Source organism: Bidens hawaiensis, unplaced genomic scaffold (assembly GCF_021521415.1).
Source record: "Bidens hawaiensis isolate Kalapana, Puna unplaced genomic scaffold, B.hawaiensis_p1.1 tig00016121_1, whole genome shotgun sequence".
Lineage (NCBI taxonomy): Eukaryota > Viridiplantae > Streptophyta > Magnoliopsida > Asterales > Asteraceae > Bidens > Bidens hawaiensis.
In genome coordinates this window covers 256,399-279,541 of record NW_027492466.1, presented here as the reverse complement: position 1 = coordinate 279,541, position 23,143 = coordinate 256,399, and the positions used below count along the sequence as shown (strand labels likewise).

Here is a 23,143-nt window from a genome sequence, read left to right as displayed (position 1 = left end):
GGTCTTTAACATCTGCCATAAAAGCTTTTTCTTCTCCGGTAACCTTCTCATTTCCTTCAGTTTCAACCTTCGCCAAATTGGCCTGTTCGAAAGTTTCTTCAGAATGCAAGTTCCAGTTGTATTCACCATCTCCTCTGGAAATCATTGCACTATAATCTTTAGAACCCCCACTTTGCTGTGTAGACCTGCCCTGACTTCGTTCCACACGCTCGTTCCTGCATTCCTTTGCAAAGTGACCGTTTTGCTGACAATTGTAGCATCTTACCTTCGTCTTGTCAAACCCTGGCCTTCCACCGACAAACTTCCTTCCGGTCTTTCTCATAAACCGCTTCACTCTTCTCACGATCATGGCCATCTGCCATTGTAGATCCATTTCTTCCAGATCATCAGCATCAATCTGGTCATAATCTTCATCCAACATAGCTGGATCAACAATCTTCCTCTGAATGTAGTTCTCATAGGAAGCAATAAAAGAAGCATAGAGACCAAACTGCTCTTCAGCAGACTTGACACTCATAGGCATCTTGGAGTAGTTGTTGCTGGGAATACTTGGAGAGCAACTACTCTTGCTTACCTGGGGTTGAGAACCACTCGATCCACCTGCTACATAGCAAACATCACCATTTGTGTTGACTGACACATGCCCCTCATGTGATGAATTTGCGCCCGACTCTCCCTTCGAGTAGTAGGCAGCAGATTCAGTCTTCGATCCTGAGCTAGTGTTGACTTTAGCTCCATACATACCTGGATCTTGAACCTGATCCATAGGTGTCTCTTTTCTGACCATGTTAAGCTCAAAGGTTCTAAGCTTGTTGACTGCTGTTTCTAGATCATATGTGGGAAAGTCTTTGTCTTCCCTCATCAGCACAGTGTACATCTCCCATTTTGGTGGGAGAGCATCTAGAAGCTTCTCAACTATTTCTTCTTCTCGGTAGGAAATTGAATAGTTGCTCAATTCAGTCATCAGATGGTAATATCGAGTGATAATATCATCTAAAGATTCATTCTTCAAATACTTGAAGACTGAGAACTGGAGCAATTTTATCTTTGAAGCACGGATTCCTACATTCCCTTCAAATCTGTTCTCAAGAGCTTCCCAAAGCTCTCTTGCTGACGTATACTTTCTAAACGTATGAAGGATCTCTTGTGGAAGAGCCATAGTAATAGCAGCATGAGCCTTGCTCTCGGCCTCATACATCGTTTTCTCTTCTTCTTCCATTTTGCTATACTTTTTGATTTGATCACGACCTTCATACTCCATAACTGGTGGAATATAACCATCCTGGATGCACACCCACATCTTCGCATCCTGGTATTTGACATATTGTATGAACCGATCCTTCCATGCAACGAAATCGGTTCCCTTCAGCAACCTTGGGGCCTTAGTAGCTGACCCTGCTTCTACTTCCAACTTTACTAACTCAGAGATGTTAATTGACGACATCTTTCTCGAAAACAAAGAAACCCAAAAAAAAAATCAAAAAATCAAAAAATTTTCTGAAAAGTACTGTAGGCGAAGTTACGGATAACTTCGCTTAAGCCTTAACTTCGCCGCTGATTAACTTCGCTGAAGAACTTCGCAGATGATTAACTTCGCTTAAGGTAAGCGAACTTAGGAGGTAGGCGGAGTTGTAGAGAACTTCGCTGAGTTAGGCGAACTTGAGAAGGTAGGCGAAGTTGTGGATAACTTTGCTTAACCTTATATCTTCGCCGAAACCCTACGTATCCTGACGGCAACTTCGCCTGATGAACACGGACGTTTTTGCAGATCTGAAATCTGGATTTTACGAGGTTTTTGACGGTGCAAAGGCTTGAATACGATGGTAGGAGGTAAGATTGACTCAAAAACACATAAAACACGTCCCGCGAATAGTTGAAACGGGACGATTTCTAAACCCGCATGAATATCCCGAACTACACAATCGAGCAAAAGCTCTGATACCAATTGTAGGTTCCCTGGATGGATCGCACGAGATATCTCGATCTACTCAGGTGCGGAATCCCTGCGTAGATCGTTACGAGCGTAGAACACGAATCACACGATCACACGAAACGAACACACGTTATATAATAACTCAAACACGTGATACGATATCACTATTACAGACACACATTACAGCTCTCGTAACAACTCGAACAAACTAACACGAACAACTGATTCTACCAAACAGCCGTAACCTAGGACTATTTATACACGACAACTTCGCCTGGCATGTTCAGGCGAAGTTGTCCATAACTTCGCTTGACTAACAAGTTCGCCTAGGCGAACTTGTTAACAACTTCGCTTAAGACATATATAAAACATAATTAACATTACAGACTCGATTACAGACACTAGACTATGAACTACTGACATTATGCACCAACACTTATTGAACACGTAATCATAGTCAAACAACCACTCTGGTCCCGTGCGTGCGTCAGTAGCATGCTCTTGCCAGTCAACATTAAAGGATTCCAAAATCAGCTTGGTTTTCTTGTTGTAGACTCGATAAATGGTTTTGTTAGATGCGTACCCAACAAAGTAGCACTCATCAGCCTTTTCAGCAAATTTGGGATCATGCTGAGCACCAGTATGGAGTAAGGTGCAAGGACATCCAAAGGTTTTGAAGTAGTTGACTTGCGGTTTCGTTTTGTAGTAGACTTCATACGAATTCTTCTTTAGACGCTTGTTGATAAGCACACGGTTTTGAATGAAGCAAGACGCGTTGATGGTTTCACCCCAAAAGAACAGAGGAAGTTTAGAGCCCAACAACATTGTTCTTGCAGCTTCAATCAATGTTCTGTTTCATCGTTCAGTAACTCCATTTTGTTGAGGAGTATAAGGTGCACTGAAATGACGCTCTATTCCATTTGAACTGCAGAAGTCGTCTATAGTTATGTTTCAGAACTCAGTTCCGTTGTCGCTTCGAATACACTTCACCTTCTTGTCTGTCTGTCTCTTCACCAGAGTAATGAACTTGATCAGAAACTGTGCGGTTTCATCCTTGTGCCCTAAAAGGAATGTCCAGCTGAAACGCGAAAAGTCATCAGTAATCACAAGACAATGGGCTTTTCGGCCGATTGCCAAAGGATGAATAGGACCAAACAAATCCGTATGTAACAGCTGAAGAATGGAATCTATGGAGTTGATCGTCTTGGGTTTGTGAGAGAGCTTGTGTTGCTTGCATTTAGAGCATCAAAGACAATTTTCAATGTAAGAGAAATATTTAACAGACAATCCCCTCACATGTTACCCTTTAACTAACTTGTTTAGATTTTTAAAATTAACATGACCGAGACGTCTATGCTATAGAGATGAGTCGTTCTCCACGGCCTTAGATAATAAACAGGAAGCTGTCTTACGCGAATAAGAACTATTCATGTCTATTATATAAGAATCATTATGCCTCGGAGTACGCATCGATATCCATTCTTCCGGGACTTTAAAACCTGGTTTGAAAATCAAACATTCATTCTCAGTGAACAGTGTGGAGTACTGTTTGTCGCAGATTTGTTAGACGCTAAGCAAGTTGTGGTTCAGTTGTTCCACTAAATTGACATCTTCAAACGTTAGGATTCCATTCGACACTCTACCCTGTTTTGTAATGTTCCCACCTATATCACCAGTAAAAGAAACGTATCCACCATCGAACGGTTTAACGTCAAACAACAAGGATTCGTCTCCTGTCATGTGCCAGCTACAACCACTACCCAAGTCCCAAATACTATTTATAGAACGTCTTGGCTGACCCTACACACATTAGCAGTTTAATTAGATATAGGTTCCCGAGACTTAGTTGTCTCGGGAGGGTCAACCACAAGGTTGTTAAATGTCCTTTTCTCATCTTTATTTATGAAGTTTTGGGACGTGTCAGAATCAGAAGAACAGTCTCTAGGACTCCATACACGTGCATGTTTCCTGTTTTTAAAAGATTTTCGAGACTGTCTTCTCCTCGGTTTTAAAACAAAATTTTCAGATTTTTCAATCTTTGGATCCTTTTCTGGTTTCTTTTTGTAGAATTCTTGGACCTTTCAGTCTTTGAATTCCTTTTTGCTCTTTCCTTTTTGGTTGTCCAACAAGGAGGTTTACTAGTTTTCTTATTTCTGGATCTCACACCCATTTCATTGGCAGAATTGTCAGGTTGATCATTTCTTGCTCTTGAGCTTGGTTTAGCTCTAGAACGGAATTGATTAAATTGACTATTCGTTTCCTTTTTCATCTTATTCCAGTTCTTGCAATGTCTTGCAAGGTGAGATGGGTTACCACACACATAACAAAGTCTTATTCTGTATTTCCTATAGAAACTGTCAGAATTATAATAGGTTGTGGTGAATAAGGTGATGGTTGAACGGGAACAAACAAGTTGTCAGATCTATAAGCCCTATTATCAAAAACATTTGAATAGAAAGAGTTGACATAATCTTGTGGATAATAACCACAGTAGCTATTATCAAATTGATTGTATAGTTGAGGTTGATAAGTTTGATTAGTGGATTAATAAAAATTGTTTCTATGAGGTGGGACATATTTACCGGATGTATTTGCCTTTTCCTTTTCAAAACAATTTTCATGTACTTTGGTTTCCTCAACTTTACACTTACTTAACGAAAAGCTAGGTATGTTTGTATTCACAGATACCTTTTCTTGCACGTTTCTATTAAAAACAATCTCATCAAAAACAGTTTCACATTCACTATCAGAAGTGGAAACATCATTTTCATTCTCAAGAGAAGTGCCAACATGAACACTCTCGTCAATTACATGATTGTTCAAAATGTTTTTAGAATCAATATTATTACAGACGAGGTTGACGATAAATGAATCAAAAAGTAAATTTTTATCTCCACAACCCTTGTTTGTTTTCACACACCCACTTTCTTCTACACAACCTACTAAAGAAGATGAATTACCATTAACATTAACTAACCAAGGAGCTGGATTAACAGTTTTGGGAGCAGCAAGAATAAATGTCTTTGAAATTGGCACATGACCAAGCCCATAGACCATTTCTTCCTCAGGTGGTGAGTTAAAACTAAAATGAGAAAGGCTAGTATAGTTATCATTGAATGGAGGTGGAACTGCAGAACTATCATAGCCTATTCCTAACTTTACTTTTAACCCCATTTGTGCCCCAATCAATTTATTCAGCTTCTCAGATGATAACTCAAAATTTTCTATGGTGATTTTTCTTTGGGCTAAATCTAATTCTAACTCAACAATCTTAGCATTTAGATTAACTACATTTCTTTCATGATGTCCAGCCTATGTTTGAGTTTCAAAAACTTTTTCCCTAAGTTTAGCCATGTCATCATTATGAGTTTTAATCCTAGTAGCATAGATCTGTTCAGCCTTTTTATATTCATCATAATGACATTTAATGCTTTGGATTTGTCATAAGATTTTAGCATTATGATTTCTATAGTGTAAGACTTTATCTATGCAAGCTTGTGAACAGAGTTTATGTACCTCGGGAATGAGTGAGGCAGGTGTAGGAATTCCATCAGTGGTGCTTGATGAGGTGTTAGTTTGATCTGTGAAGGCCATCCCAGCAAAGGTTAGAGGATTCTTTAGCTCCTCAAATTCCCAATCAGATGCAGTTGATTCATAGTTTCTTGCAATCATTGCCTTTGAACTTGACTCGAAGTTCCCCTTTGATCCACTTCCTTGATTGATTCTTGGGGCCCTTGTCTTCGAGAAGTAGTTTGGGATGATTCTCTTGTCAGGCCTCTTAGCACGCTCATTATCCGACATCTCCGTGATTTTGATATCACCCATGGCCATCTGTGGATTGGTGCATTCTCGGGCAAAGTGACCAAGTTCCCCACAGTTGTAACAACGACGCTTGTCCTTCTCAAACCCCAGATTTTTCCCATCATCTTTGAAACTGTTCTTCCCGTACTTCTTCATAAAGTTGGTAGCTCGATGAACGGCCATGGACATCTGGTACTTGATGTCCATTTTCTTAAGATCATATTTGTTGATCTCGGGAAAATATCTTGTTCAAAGGAAGGAGGAAGTAACTTTCCTTGTAATAGCTCCTCATGACTTGCCATAAAGGCATGAAACAGAGCCACGTTTGAGTCATCATGGGAGATGGTATGAGAGGCAGAGAAAGCAGGAGTGCTTGTTGGGGCTTTAATCCCATGAGCCTTCAAGGCTTGAGCAACAACATTGTCAACTACATTCTGAAATGAATTGGAGCTGGAGCTTGATGAATGTTGAGGTATGGCAGCAGTCTTGAAGGTAGAACTTGCATTGTGAGCAACAGTATTGGCTTGACTTATGAAAGCAGTGCTTACACCTGATCCAGTAGACAAAACGGCTTTGGAGAGAGAACTAATGTGGTTTCCCATTCTCAATTTATGGTAATCAATGTTTGTCATTTATCTCAATTTGATCATATTCAATTCCAGCACTATTGATTTTGGTAATTAATGTTTCAAATCTTGAGATGAGACTAGCTATGGTTTCTTCTTGAACATAGTTAAACATGTTGAATTCTCCCTTCAACATCCCTTTTCGGCTGTTTCTCATTTCCAAATTACCCTTAAACTTGTTCACTAATGCATCCCAAAGAGTCTTGCCATTGGTGAAATCTCTCAAGGTTAAAGCAATTTCCTTTGAAAGACATACACTCAGGAAACCAAAAGCTTTGTTATCTTCACTAAACATTCTTTTATCAGCGTCATCATAGTCAGCTACCGCTTTAGGAACCTCACCATCAGGAGTTGTAGTTGTGGGGATATGAGGACCTTGTTCAAACGGTCTAACGAGATTGTAGTCAATGATCTTGAGGTAGTTCTTAAATCTCCATTTGAATTAATCAAAGTCACAATCCCACTTCATCAGCTTAGGAGGCTTAGTTGTAGTCCCAGCTTCATTCTCAAACATCACACAACTCGTTACAGCTTCATTACTAGCAACAGTATTAGGAGTGTCCATTTCTCAACAAACTTCAAGATCAACACACTTGAGACCAAATCTGCTTGAAAACACAAGTCCCTTGTATTCGAATAGCCTATTCGAAAGGAGGTTCGATTAGGAGTTTGAATGTAATCTGATTAAACAAAGTATTCGAATGAACCAATATCTTTGAAATGTTGTTAAGGTAGTTGTATTCGAATAAGGATGTATACGAATAGAATAATGTATTCGAATGCAAATGTATTCAAATGGGTATTCTAATCGATTGATTATTTGATTCGAATAGATTAATTGATTTGATTAGAATGTCCTTGTTTAATGTGATTACAAACTTGAATTGTTGTATTCGAATAAGGGTGCTACTTAATTCGAACTTGTATTCGAATAGAGGTGGTATTCGAATGTATTTTTGGAAGGTCACCAAACCATTTTCCTGCCACATTTTTCAACCAACTCCTTATACGTGTATATCACAACTTTTGTAGATCTACACAAAGACCAACATCTTTACTATTCCAAACACCAAACTTGAAGATTCAAAAACCATTTCAACATACTTTTCATAAACTCTTAACATAATTTCTTGAAGACTTAAAGCTTTGAACACACTTTTGTTGAACCTTTTATGAAATTTTCTTGAACTTTAGTGAACCCGAACCCACTAAACATTTTGAAAATCCGTCTTATGACACACACAAGACCAAAATCCAAGGTTGTGACCCAAGATCTACAACTAGTAGAGGCCAAAAGCTCTGATACAAGTTGTAGGTCCCGTGACCGGATCAAACAACAAACAAACTAATTACAAGTTGTCTTGGATCAACATCTCAACTAGTTGGCGGAAACAACTAGCTAGGACTGAGATCTCGGATCTGGTGGTGTGGTTATGTTCGGCCGAAGGTAGAGGGATGGAGAGAGAGTTTGTAGGTTAGAACAATAGTATTTGCATAATGATACATTGTGCATGTGATACACACACTTTATATAGTGTGTGTATTCTCATACACTCTTTCATAAATAATTGCCCATTGGGCTCCGAATACATAAGGCCCCGGGCCCAAACATTACAAACATAAAGTTTAATAAACAAACTAACATCATAAGCTAAACGAGTTACATATACGAAATACTAAACTAGAAATGGGTTTTACAATTTGCTGATATATCTACTAATCTCTTGATCAAACTTATTGAGACCACCAGAAAACCAAAGTTGCCGCGGAGTACCAGCGAAACTTTAACGCCGCCACCCACTACATCCTTGAGATCGGGCTGTGACAATCATAAGACACCGGAAAGATACCAACATACACCATCAAACTATTGGATCCCTATAGTGTTACCGGATCTGGTCCTGACAACCATAACAACCTCCGCCGTATGAACGGAAGAAAACCTAGCCACCGATCTACCCGTAACAGCCGCGATACCGTCACTTGTCTAATGTTTAACAACCATCGTGAAACCACACCACCACCACCACCGATCAAAAAACTTCACTGGAAAATCGTGGTGGTGAGTGAAGATGATGGTGGTCGACTGGAAATGGGTAGTAGCGGCCTTAGGTGATGATGGAGACGATTACTGACAACAATGGGCCGGAGATGGTGGAGCACCGGTGACAAGTCGAAGGTGGTGACGGGAATGCGGTGACCTGTGACGTATTAGAATTTTAACAGATATATCAATAAAGTTGGTTACAATTTATTTATTATTATTTATTTGTTAGTGGGTATTTTAGTCATTTAGTACTAGCTTAACAATAATAAGTAACAGAGTTAACAATTTGTTAAACTGAGATTGTTATTGGTAACAAGAATAAAAGTCGGGATTGCCATCGGTAGGGGTGTTAATCGGGTCAACCCGATCGGGTTTCGGGTTAATCGGGTCGGGTTAGTCGGGTTTTTCTTAAAAAATATCTAACCCGAAACCCCCTATTAAGGTTCAGGTTAGTCGGGCTCGGGTTATTCGGGTTTCGGGTTAGTCGGGTCAGGTTAGTCGGGTTAATCTGGTTGACCATGTTACTTTATAATTTTAAGTTGATTTTTATGTTTGTAACTCATGGGTTGCAAAATTTCTCTGTCCACTCAATTTTCAATTTATTTCACAAGTAATTATCTTATGATTACATATAGGCTTGTAAACGAACCGAACAGACATGAACAAAGGCATGCCCGTGTTTGTTCGTTTAACTTTAAACGGATACGATCACAAACACTTAATCAAACAAATATTTGTGCCCATGTTCGTTCGTTAAAAAATGAACATGTTTGTATTTTTTTATGATCGTTCATTTAAAATCTAAACGAACAGTTCATGAACATTAACGAACACAATTAAACAAGGATAAACGAACTTGAAGGAACATGTACATACATTTACGAACGCAAACATACGTAAACGAACATAAATGAACGCATTTAAATAAACAAAAATATAAACATATTATGGTGATATAATTTCTAAATGCAAATAATATTTAATAATTTTATATTGATATGTGGACGAACATGAAAGACTGTAAACAAACTTAATGAATGATCATAAACGAGTGTTTACAAACATAGATAAACGAGTGAAACATTTGTTCATGTTCGTTCGTTTATTTTAAAAGAACTTCCAGTTTAACGGTTCATGAACAAGTAGAATAATTAACTCTTCTATAAAACTTTCAGTATTGACTTTTTAGTGTTTATTTCACACTTTTATTATTGTATTTTAAGTAAAGTATCATCACTAATCGGGTTAACCCGAAACCCGATTATTTTTCAAAAAAAACCCGAAACCCGACCCTATTAGCAATTCGGGTTATTCGGGTCAATCCGAATAACCCGATTAATACTTTTTGACCCTATTTAACCAAACCCTAATTAGCTTATTCGGGTTTGGGTCGGGTCGGGTTAATCGGGTTCGGGTATTTTGGACACCCCTAGCCATCAGTCACATTGTTAGTTGAGATTATTATTGGCAAGTTATTAATAGTTTGGATTATTAAAATCCAATTTTCCTATTATAGTTATTCACAATAAATTCATGGTTTACCACCTTTTAGCCGAAAGAGATACGGGAAAGTTAAGGTACACATTAAATTAACGTATGTGAAAATCAAATATTGTAATTATGTAATTACATTGTATTGTACTATAATTATAATATGTTGTAGTTGTTATACATATAATTACACTATTTGATTATCACAGTTAGCATATTAATTTAATTTGTATTTTATCCAAACCCATAGAGATACATTGTTATTGTTATATATAATAAACCTAGGCGTTTTAGTTAATTCTGGTGTCGTAATAAACGTGACTAATAGTCTAATGCTGATTGAATTTGTGTTAACTCGTTCTTGTGGGGAATCAGTAGTTGTTATAAAACCTAAAAATGTTGTTTGGATTTTTACCTGACCACACATGTTTTAAGCAGTGCTAAATTATTTAACCGATTACCCGACATGTTTGTTACGTCTCTAAGCCTTCTTTTATCAGTGATTTTTTAGGAGGTGGGTGGACACGTGTATTAAAGAAAAAAACCATTTCATATGGGGTACGACCAACATGATTAACATGTTGAGGAAAAAAAAGAATTACTCATGGGCATGGTTGACAGGATTAACAAGTCGAGAGAAAAAAAAAAGAAAAGTATTTTTCATGGGTATGATTGACAGGATTAACATGTCGAGATATAAAGGGCTCGATAAAAGAATCTAAGTTTTTGGTTTATTATTTTTTTAGGTATTAGTCATATCATATAATGGTTTTCAAATAGTGACTGTATGTTAACAAATAGGATATCCAAAAGGTTTGATTTGAAATCTAAGTTAGTTACATCATAATCAGTGATATGTCTTGTTTAATCATAATCAATGAGTTGTCATATCTTTATTTCTGTTTATTTGTATTTCTTTTATTAGTTTTCTAACAACTAAATCTTTGAACACTAAAGTATTTGAATCCATGATCTATAATTTTACACATTAACTTTTATTATCCATTTAAATGGGTGTTTGATTGAACTTTTAAAAATTGCTAATTTTCTTATTTGTTTTCAACTTATTTGTTTTTTGAAAAGCAAAAACAATTTGAAATGCTCCATTGTAAAACTTTTTAAAATTAGTTGATTGTTATATACAATAAACCTATGTTGTCAGGTCCGAGCCCCGGTGCGGAAGCGTGAAAATAGTCGTTACCATTCAACAGTGTGGAGCTCGGAACCAGGGTTAGGATCGAATCTTACTCAGATTCACTCTTGAATGATGATATCAGTTGGACGGATGAGGTGTATTGGGAGAGAGCCTGATTTGATTAATAATCAACAATAATGTAGGATGAACAATTGTAATCAAAACACAAACAAGATAGAAAAGGTAGTATGAAATATTAGCCGAATGATTCTCATTAAGATGAAACACTCATACATACATTCATACATACAATCAATTAAGAAATATCTCAGCCGCCACCAGGAGAGCTCATCCTGGCGGCAGAGACTCTCTCAAAGAGATAAAACCCTAAATCTCACACATACACAATACAGTTACTCATACTAGACAAATGAATAAAAACATCTATTTATACTAGCCTAGCATGACTTGGTCTTCAAGCCATCCACCCTTGGTTGAGACCAAAATAATATATTTTTCACCCAAAGATTAATTCGATTCGTCGGTCTAAAATATAAGTCCCAACAATCTCCCCCTAAGACCGATGCCATCGAATTTCTTCCATGATCACCTCATAACTCGTTGTCTTTCATTGAAATTCTCCCCCTCACGTTAAGCTTCTCCCATTGTCCATTTCAAATCATCACTCTTATATCACTTTTGGATATAGTTGTAAGGGCATATGAACGAGGCTTTGAACTTCAAAGATCAACTTCAAGTAACAAGGTTATCACAAAAAGAAATAAACTCAATGTGATCATCAAATAATCTTTAATTCTTCAAATTTGTGTCTTCCCTTGTAAATCATCTTCAAACCATTCCCTGAATTAAAATAGAATTCAAGTCAACCATAACCCGTTCTTGACTGTTCAAGTGACTATTTCATAGGAGGTTGAACTCTAATGATCATCCTTTCAACTTGTTACTTGTGATGACTCTATCTTCTCATCCGTACTAGGAAATCTGAAAACTTACAAACGATGAAACATCTTTGAAAAACCTTGGATTATTAATCTTGATCAACTTTTCCTTAACTTGAGTCTTTTACTTGATTTGAAGCTAACCATTTGAAATGAAATTCAAAGATTTTACTCCCCCAATTTCATTGCAATTGTCTTTAATAAATGTGTCTTCAAATCAAGTGTGGGTGAAACAATCTTGATCATCCTCATCAAGATTGTAAAAATCTCAGATAAACATATTCAAAAGTTGGTTGACACTAAACATGATTAAATCCTTAAGCTTGGTCAACACTTGTTCTTGTAAAGCTTTTGATGAAGTCGTGAAATTGGATGAGGTTTGAATTCCATAAGCTTGTTGATGATTAGAGAAAAATTACCAAAATACCCCTGGTATATATCTTCCGTAGAGAACAGCTTGGTCAAATGGTCAACGGTACCAAAAATCTCAAAAGTTTCTTCAAAACTTTGAAATGTTTCACAAACTCTGTTTCCTAGCATACAATGTGCTTGGGAGCACTTTTCCTAGCACAAAGTATACTCCGAGTACATTCCTAGCACAATTTTTTTTTTTTTTTGCACTAGCATAAAGTGTACTCGGAAGGCAAAGTGTACTCGGAAATCAAAGTGTACTCGGAAAGCTGAAGCGTACTCGGAAATCAAAGTGTACTCGGAAAGCTGAAGCGTACTCGGAAATCAAAGTGTACTCGGAAAGCTGAGTGTACTCGGAAATCAAAAACACTTGTGATTTTTCAATTTTTCACCGAGTACACAAAGTGTACCCGGAGATCAAAGTGTACTCAGAAGTACAAGTGTGCTCGGGAATACTTAGTGCTTTTTCATTTTCCACCAAGCATGCTTGGGAGCAAAAGTGTGCTCGGGAGCAAGGGTGTGCTCGGGAGTAATTGTGATTTTTCATTTTCTCACTTAACACCAAGCATGCTCGGGAGCAAAAGTGTGCTCGGGAGCAAGGGTGTGCTCGACACAAACTTGAGTTTTCTCTTCACAAGCATAATTGTTCAAGACAAAACAAAGTATGCTCGAAAAAGAGTCTGCTCGAATAAATAATAAAGTGTGCTCGAGACTTAAAGATAGTTTTCTTGAGAAGACAAAGGATATGCTCTGGGTTTCACAAGTGTGCTCGAATTTGATGTGCTCGATATAAGATGTGCTCGAAATAACCTGTGCTCGAACAAAAAAAAGATGTGCTTGGGCAAAACACCTCCTGTGCTCGAAGCAACACTTAGTCATTTATCCATACTCGAGTCCAATCTTAATTTTTTTTTATAGTGTGCTCGAGACACCAAAACTTCATTTCTGCATCATCAGTCACTGATTTTCCCTTGCAGAACCTGCTCGAATATTCACTTTGCATCTGCTGCAGCAAACAATGATGAAATTGCCTTCAGTACATGTTCATTCTTGACTTGTACATTCTCCTTATCAGTTTGTACCATCGGCAATATTTTTCAACACACATCTACTGTTTGTGTAGCACGAGCACACAAAACCCTAATTATTCAGATCCAAAAATCAAATTTCGTAATCTGAAATTAATCACTATAGCCCTATCCAAGTCATCTCGAAATCAAAGAAACCTATCTTCATATCATAATCAACCTTTTCAGATCTAGAAATAATCAGATGAACAGTGTTGCCCCAAAACGAGCCAAATAACACTGTTACATCAGATCTGGACCGTTTTGACCCAATAAACATGAAATTGATGTTGGATCTCCAAACGAGTCATCAACCCAAACATCAATCGAATCATCAAATAATTTCAAAACCCCCAAAAAACTTTATCGTTTAACGTCCATGGTGGATTCAAGAGCGAAATGAATCTGTTCAGCGGTTAGTCTGAACGATTCGGTAACCCAGGCGTTGATACCAATTGTCAGGTTCGAGCCCCGGTGCGGAAGCGTGAAAATAGTCGTTACCATTCAACGGTGTGGAGCTCGGAACCAGGGTTAGGATCGAATCTTACTCAGATTCACTCTTGAATGATGATATCAGTTGGACGGATGAGGTGTATTGGGAGAGAGCCTGATTTGATTAACAATCAACAATAATGTAGGATGAACAATTGTAATCAAAACACAAACAAGAAAGAAAAGGTAGTATGAAATATTAGCCGAATGATTCTCATTAAGATGAAACACTCATACATACATTCATACATACAATCAATTAAGAAATATCTCAGCCGCCACCAGGTTAGCTCATCCTGGCGGCAGAGACTCTCTCAAAGGGATAAAACCCTAAATCTCACACATACACAATACAGTTACTCATACTAGACAAATGAATAAAAACATCTATTTATACTAGCCTAGCATGACTTGGTCTTCAAGCCATCCACCCTTGGTTGAGACCAAAATAATATATTTTTCACCCAAAGATTAATTCGATGCGTCGGTCTAAAATATAAGTCCCAACATATGTGTTTTAATTAATTCTTCTACTATATCAAACGTGACTAATAGTGTTAACTCGTTGCGCAACGCTTTTGGGGAATCATTAGTTGTTATAAAACCTAAAAATGTTGTTTGGATTTTGACATGACCACACATGCTTTAAGTAATACTAAATTATTTATTTAACAGATTGCTCGACATGTTTGTTACGTTTCTAAGCCTTCTTTTATCAGTAATATTTTAGGAGGTGGGTTGACGCATGTATTAAGAAAAAGGTATTTGGATTATAAATGTTCCTCGGTGATCCTTTGGTTTGATTTGAAATTGAATATTATTTAATTTGGTTAAATCATAATTTATAGACAGAATTACAAATTTTGTCTTTTAAAAAAATCCAAATTACGGTTCGTGTCCTTTTTTAGTTTCTTTGCAGGCGGTGTCCTTTAAACATTTTTTTCCTACACGTTATGTCCTTTACGCTAGCTGGGTTAGAAAAACTCATTTAAATACCCTCACGTGAGACGCATGTGAGGGCATATTGGTCTTTTCAAAACAAATTTACATACTCATATTAATAATAATAACAATAAATTCACAAACACACACACACACACACACACACACCACCCTCCTCACCCTTCTCTTCTTCACATCCAATCTACCAGACAACAACAACAACAACAACAACAACAATAATAATAATAATAATAATAATCAACAGCAAGAACAACAAGATGACCATAATAATAATAATAATAATAATAATAATAATAATAATAATAATAATAATAATAATAATAATAATAATAATAATAATAATAATAATAATAATAATAATAATAATCGACCACCAATCGCCAAAGAAGATAACGCCGAAGAAGAACCCACAAACCCATATCCAAACGGCTACGAACCCACAAACCCAGATCCGACGAACGTATGCTCAAGGTGGGAAAGTAAACATTGTCGGTCAACGGTTAGCGAATCTAGCAAAGTCTTGTAACATCTCACCGTCGGATTTCGTCTGGTCTTCTCCGGCGAGTTTGACCGGAATACTGGATTCCGCCGTCGGAGTTTGGATCTGGGTTTGTGGGTTCATAGCCGTTCGTCGGATCTGGGTTTGTGGGTTCCAAGCCGTTTGGTGTTGCAGGTGGTCGGGATAATCGGTGGTCGGATCTAATGGTGGTCACAGAGATGGTGACACATGTTGGAGGTGGAATGGAGATGAAGAAAGAGTTTGGAGATGGTGATGGTGACACATGTTGCAGGCGGTGGCGGTGGTGATGGTGGCCGGGAGAGTGGTGGAAGAAGAAAGAGTTTGGAGGTGGAATGGAGGTGAAGATGAATTGGAGATGAGATGAAGATGGGTTGGAGAGAGAGAGAGAGTTTATTTTATAAATATTAATTATTAAATATATTTGAACCACTTCGTTGAAAAGACCAAAATACCCTCACATGCGCCTCACGTGAGGGTATTTAACTGAGTTTTTCTAACCCAGTTAGTGTAAAGGACATAACGTGTAGGAAAAAAAATGTTTAAAGGACACCGCTTGCAAAGAAACTAAAAAAAAGACACGAACCGTAATTTGATTTTTTTAGAGGACAAAATTAGTAATTCTGTCTGATTTATATATATTTATTGGTATTTTGTTTATTAATTAGTAAATAAACACAACGTTTTTAAGGGGAAATAATACCAATGACTGAGCCACCATGACTGTATAACCACAACCACCCCCACACCTTCGAACACGTGACCTGAGGATTCACATCCAAAGGGCAAACCACACGAGTCACTAGTCGAAAGGTGCAAATTTCTTAATATTATTACTATTTATTAAATGTTTGTAAAAAGATTCATTCATTGAAATAATACTAGACGAGTGCCCGCGCGATGCAGCGGGAAACACATACATTTGTAATCATGTAACAAGTTTATGGATGTTCGTTGTTCGACTTGAAACCGAAAAACGTTCAAACCGGTCATTGGTTTGATTTCACTATTGATTTTTTCATTAACTTTTGGCCGGTCGTTTTCAATTTACAAAGGTTCATTTCGGTTTTCGACGACAAAACCGGTTACTAACGGTTTGACACACGGTTTATTTTAAAATCCATTAAAACCAGACAGCAAACGCCCCTACGTAAAATGTTATTTTTAAATGAAAAACTATAACAATATGATACTCAAACTAAAGATAAAAAAATTCTTGTTTTTGTGGTATAATTTCCTTAATAAAATAGTAGCACATGAAAAAGTTATTAATATTTAAAAATAATAAGGGGTGTTGAGTTAAAAATGAAAATAAAAATCATATAAGAGTGAAAGATCAAGGATCATGGTTGTAACTATTTTTAAAATTTACAAAAGTTAAACAAAGTGAAGGGGTCAATGATGTAACTATTTAATAACCTTTTTTAGTTGATGACAAGTTTGCCCCTATCCTAAATGCATTAAAGGTTATATCATATGTTAATTGATTTATGAATCCCTTAAAACCAATTTGTCTTAATTTATCCTTGTTTGCTATGTTATATATAGTAAAGATAATAATAATAAGTCAAGTTTTATCCCAAATTAGTGTACTTAGAAAACTACCAAAATAGTGTAGTTTCAAAAGTATTTGCCAAATAGGTGTAGTTTTAAATAAAATGACATATTTACCCTTAATAAAAAAATAAAATAATAATCAGTGATTAAAAAATCTGTTTTAGAACCAATCACCTTCTCATTTTCAATTCCTAGATGTTGAGAACTCAACAGTCAAAACAATGAAAAAGATGTCGGCGACACACCACCATCTCTTGCCGGAGACACCGCCATCTCACTCCGTCGGCACCATCTTCTCTCTCCGGTTTGTTTCTTTTTTTTTTCAGAAGCACCGAGGTATACCACTGTACTTGACCTCACTCATTTTGCCTCTCCAAATTTCCGATCATCAACTACAACATCACCGCCGACATCTACGTTTACACTGAATATGAATCTCTTGTTTGCACCTTGATTCGTTGATCTATCTGACCAAGAGTGACTAACTCATCTTCACAGTTCCGTTTGTTCATTTTCCCGACGATTCCGGAATTATTTCTTCATAAACATGACGATGGTGAATCAGAGCGGGTTTTTGCTGTTGCAGTTTTTGATGTTTTTATTTGTTGCAGAAACTAGCTACATTACAAACCTTGTCCTTATTTCAGGTTGATTGTATATATAGGGTTGTCATGGTATGTACCAAACATACTTTGAAGGATTGATTTTCATATGTGTTGAAACAAGTGTAGTTATTACATAAGCCTAATTGTTTTAGCCGTACATAAGTTGAAGAAGATGAAATGGGTGGGTGGTGGGTCCCATCAAAATATACCCGTTTTGGTAAATAGTTTTATAACTACACTATTTTTCCTAACTACACCAACCTAGTAAAAAACTCATAATAAGTCCGAGGTTGACAGCTTCTGGATCTAAATAAAAGCCCTAACTAAACTAACACTGGAAGTACATACATACATACAAATACAATACAAGAAGGAAGAAGAAGATGATGTCTGGTGTTATTTTAACAATAATAATAACAACACTTGCAGTTTGTTGCATCTCCATCTCTTGTGATGAATTGACAGTAGCAGATGGTAAAGTGTTGGAGCTGAATGAATCAAACTTCGATTCAGCAATATCTTCGTTTGACTTCATCTTCGTTGACTTTTATGCTCCATGGTGCGGCCACTGCAAGCGTCTTTCTCCAGAGGTAGTATTCATTTCATTGATCAATTTTTGAAATTGGACACACAAATACAAACAAATGTTATATCCATCTATCTATTAGAAAATACATGCATTTCTTTCAAAAAATAATATATATACACAATCATAATGATATGATATGATGATCCTTTTCTTTTCTTTCCTGGACACAAATTCCTTATCTGTTTATTATCCAGCTGAATTATAAAACAAACATCCTCTTTCTCGTTCATAGTTCAAGCGCCGCCGAATTGCACTCACTACATAACTATAAAAGCTTTATCGAGCTAGGTATCAGTGTATATATGCAGTAGCATACGTAAGCCTTTGAGGTTTGGTGAACTTGTTAGAAAACTATTCAAGTTATGACATCTCATTGTTTATGTGTATAACAGAGCCGTTACTTTGTATCAGTCTCAACTTATCTCAATTCAAATTTACTTTTAAAGTTTTCAAATTCGAATAAAGTCATAAACCGAAAACCGACTTGATAAAGCAACTCATCACTGCTGCCACCAAAGAACAAAAAACAGAAACAAAATCAGTAAAAATCAAGAATAACAAAGACCAATCTTTCAAAGAAACAAAAACAGCTAGTTTTGTTTCTTGTAGTTGAGAAAAGTTATGAATAATCCCATGGGAAACCACAATCCCGTAAAATTACGAAATTATACCATATTGACCATTAAAAGTATAATAATATTTCATAAATAAGTAAATAACTTCTTATTGTTTTCTAAAATCTGTAGGAGAGTAATGTAACCGGTATTTAAATTGAAAGACATTATATTTGGTCAAACCGACTAGAACTGTTCCAGTCCCATCATTTGGATTACCCATTTTGTGGCATTATTTATCTTTTTTATTTGAGTGCCATTTTGATGACTTGTAGTTAGTGTTGAGTGATGAAAGCTGAAGAACTTGTATTGTTTTCATTCATTTAGATAAAGCAGCTTCTATACTTTCCGGATTCAAGAAGCCTGTTGTGATTGCAAAAATTGATGCTGACAAATATTCCCGTATTGCTTCAAAATATAAAATCGTGTATGTTCCATCTCTTCATTACATTTCCAATTCATTTTATATTCAAACATCATGATATTGCCTTAACTGGTCTTAAATCAATATTAGAGGTGATAATTTTAAAATTTCTTATTTACAAAAAGAGGCTAAGCTAAGAAGGCAGCAAGCAGGTAATATGTATTGACCAGGTCAAATTGGTAATAAGGCGCCTAACTTGAAATCCTTATACATAAGTTTTGTTAGACCATTTTATTCAAAAAGTTATATTAGATTAATATTATTATTATTTGAACTCATATAACCAGTTCATAAAAGAACATAAAGAATTGCCAACATAAAGTGTTTTGAGTTGACCCGACTCTTTCAGAACCGGATCAATAGATTACCTCTAGAGGTGTAAACGAGCCAAGGCAAGCTCGAGCTCAGTTCGTTGAATGCTCTATCTCTAAAGCTCGAGCCCGGCTCATGAATAGTTTTTCAAGCTCGAGCTTGGGTTTGGCTTTGCTAATTCATTATGTATTAATTACTTAATTATTTTATTTATATATTTCTATAATTATTTACATGTATATTTTTATATATTAATATAATTTATATTACTTGATTATTTTTCTCATAGTTTTATATATAATAATAGTTATTATATTAATATATTAAATAAAACTATACAAATAAAAAATTCGTTTAGGCTCGTGAGCCGGTTTGGGCTACTTATTAAATGAGCCTCAATAAAAGCTCGAGCTTGTTTAAGCTCAGCTTAATTCGAGATTTTAACAAGCCGATCTTGAGTAGCTCACAAGTGGCTCGGCTCGTTCACACCCCTAATTTACCTCTCTTCGATTCATACTCATTAAGCAATATGCTTTATCTTTGGTCAATTTTTGTAACTTTGTTTTGTTATGATATGGTTTTGAATATTAGTAGAAGTTTTTTTTGTGTTGTGAAACAGTGGATTCCCCACGTTGAAGCTTTTTACGCATGGAGTTCCCACAGATTATAACGGGCCAAGATAATCAGACTTACTGGTTCGCTACCTCAGAAAGTTTGTTGCTCCTGATGTTACTGTTATTGAATCTGATTCTGGTATTACCGAGTTTGTTGAAGAAGCCGGGACCTTTTTCCCTATATTCATAGGCTTCGGTTTGGATGAGGCAGCAATTTCAAATTTGGCAGTTAAATATAAAAAAAGTGCATGGTTTACGGTGGCAAAAGATTTCGCAGAAAATACCATGGCTTTATATGATTTTGATAAGGCGCCTGCTTTGTTAGCTCTTCATCCAAAGTTCAATGAACAGAATATCTTTTATGGTCCCTTTGAAGGTTAGTTGACTTTCAGATGATGTGGCACTTTTTATTAATGTCACTTTGCAATTTGGTGGTGGGAAAAATGGGCAAGTTTGAAGTTTAAGGTTTTTATAAGTAGTTAGTGTGATAAATATGATTACAAACACTTTTATATTACAATAGTAATAATCTTTTAAAGTGAAATAGGTTCAAAGGGTGTATGAATTAAAAACACACTTGAGTTTGTTTTCAGGGACTAGTTATCTGATTATTGTGATTTGAAGTCGCAATAATCAATTATTATTGCTTAGATAAACAAATTCTACTTCTGCTTATGTGGTTAAAAGAGTCCAGTTAAATAGTGATGTACCGTTTGCAACAAAATTAATTATCTTAGGGTAAAAGGAAATGACCTGTTTCCCTTTCTTTCAACCTAATTTGAGACCTTTACTCCCATTTCACAACACATTTGTCCTATTTTCGTTTCATTAAGTCCTTTTTGGTAAAATGTTATATTTGGTCAATCAATATGTTAGATTATTAAATAGCTAGAATGTGCTAGATAGTGATTATCTACTTATCACCAAACTTATTATTATTATTATTATTATTATTATCCAAACACAGTTTTCTTCAATCTGTCTTATCGCATTTGATTATCTCATTATTTCTGAGTATACAATATCACATAAATCTTTTTAACTCTTTTTTTTACAAATGTTGCAATGTGTTTATGAACACGCAGATAGTTTTTTGGAAGAATTTATTAAGCAGAGTCTATTGCCATTGACCCTGCCAATGACCGAAGACAATCTAAAGCTATTAAATGATGACAAAAGGAAAATTGTTTTGACAATTGTGGAGGATGAGACGCATTATGAATCCAAAACATTATTTAAGTTATTGAGAGCTGCTGCATCCGCAAACCGTGATTTTGTATTCGCATATGTGGGTTATAACCAGTGGAAAGATTTTGCTGAGGATTTTGAAGTTGGTAAGAAAACTCCGTTGCCAAAGATGCTCGTTTGGGATGGAAATGATGTCTTTTTCTCGGTAAGTTTAATTCATAAAAAGTTGGATTAATTGGCATATAGCCTTATAAACATTGAAAATATCATAATACCCAACCAAAACTAAAAGTATCATATACGACCAGTTTTAATGAGTTGACCATTCTACCCCTTTCCATTATGTGTTTCGTTTATACCCTGCTCTTTTATGTGTTTCGTACTTGTGTTCTCTTTTATTCTTTTTATAAACGAAAATTGTGTCGTGTCTATATCATGTATGTATGTTATAAAAGAAACCAAGAAAGTTAGATATAATATTTTTGAGAAAACTGTTGTTTATGGTTAAAAATAAAAAATACTAAGTTATAAAAGGGTTTTATATTTGGAGCTAGAAATGGGTAACTAAAAAATCGAAGAGTCGAAGTTAAAAGTGGTCGTATATGAATTTTAAAGTTTTAGAAAAATAAGGGTAAAATGGTCATTAATAATTTTTTTAATGAATCGGGTATATTTAACTACTTTGTAAGGGCATATGTGATATTTTTTTGTTTTGCATGACTATATATAATATTTTCATAAGAAATTGCCCCTAAAAAGTTTATAAAAGTGATAAAAATGACCATTTGAGGTTGATTAGGTTATTGATTCGGAGATCATTGAGAAAGAGGATCAAGGATCCCAAATCACACTATTTCTTGAAAGATACAGAGAAGGGAAAGTGATAGAGAAGAGAATGGGCCCATCAGTTTGGGGGTATATTTCATCCCTTTTTGGCATGAGAAGTGTGTATATTCTTGTGCTTGTGGCTGCTGTTGTGTTTCTTGTTGCAACTGCTGGAAAAGAAGAGCCCTTGGTGGTTGGTCACGGAGAACCTGCACGTACGTCTGCTGACAAGGAAGATTAGAATTCGTATGGATTGTTATGTTGTTTAAGTTATGAAAGAAACAAGGAATATGTATCAACTTTGCTGTATAATTAGATGATTCCAAATCGGGTAAAGCGACCACACACGGGTTGGGTTGTCTTCTTCATCTTTTTCTTACACAGTTTGTCTATTGTTTATATAATGAAACTGGATTTGTCAACATGCACACATTGTAATGGTGCAATCGTTATTGTAATGTAGCTTTTCTCGTTTTGTTATGGTTAGATAATCTTAAACCCACAAATCGACGATTTAGAACTTGGAACTAGTCGTAGTCGTGGTTTATGATGGTTTAACCTTTATTATTATTTTCAGTTTTTTTTTTCTCTTTTCTCAACTGAAGAGAAAATCAACTACATTTCACAGCCATTTTCATTTCTACACTTAGTTTTATCTCTTTAAAAATTTGTTGAATTTCTGACTATCAAAATATGTCTAAAATGTTTTCGTTTCAATAGTGCCGATAGGAATTTTTTTTATTCAATTTAACTGTACATAATTTTTGGTAGCAACATAGTGGAAGTAAGACACAGTGTAATGAGTTAAACTTGTCATTACAATGAAGGGTATTTGCGTAGTTAAAAACTCATTTAAGTAGCGTACACGTTTGTAACTGTTAGATACAATTATAAAAGAGATATACGCACCGTTGTAATCAGCAAAACATCACACGATTTGAAAAATATTATTAAAAAATATAGAAAGACAAAT

At 35.8% G+C, this 23,143-nt stretch overlaps 1 protein-coding gene and 1 pseudogene across 2 annotated transcripts; one reads left to right on the top strand and one right to left on the bottom strand.

The window, feature by feature from the left end:
- Window positions 1–6,352: 6,352 nt before the first annotated feature.
- LOC143550651 (uncharacterized) lies at window positions 6,353–6,925 on the bottom strand. The gene is made up of 2 exons (XM_077041264.1): window positions 6,890–6,925; window positions 6,353–6,784 (listed from the first exon to the last, which is right to left on the bottom strand). The coding sequence occupies exons 1-2, from the start codon at window positions 6,923–6,925 to the stop codon at window positions 6,353–6,355; spliced, it is 468 nt and encodes a 155-aa protein (XP_076897379.1).
- Window positions 6,926–15,691: 8,766 nt separating this feature from the next.
- LOC143550650 (protein disulfide-isomerase 5-2-like) lies at window positions 15,692–22,720 on the top strand (annotated as a pseudogene). The gene is made up of 5 exons (XR_013138367.1): window positions 15,692–15,783; window positions 19,109–19,234; window positions 20,163–20,533; window positions 21,243–21,550; window positions 22,145–22,720. The product of XR_013138367.1 is annotated as a protein disulfide-isomerase 5-2-like (transcript).
- The last annotated feature ends 423 nt before the right edge of the window (window positions 22,721–23,143 follow it).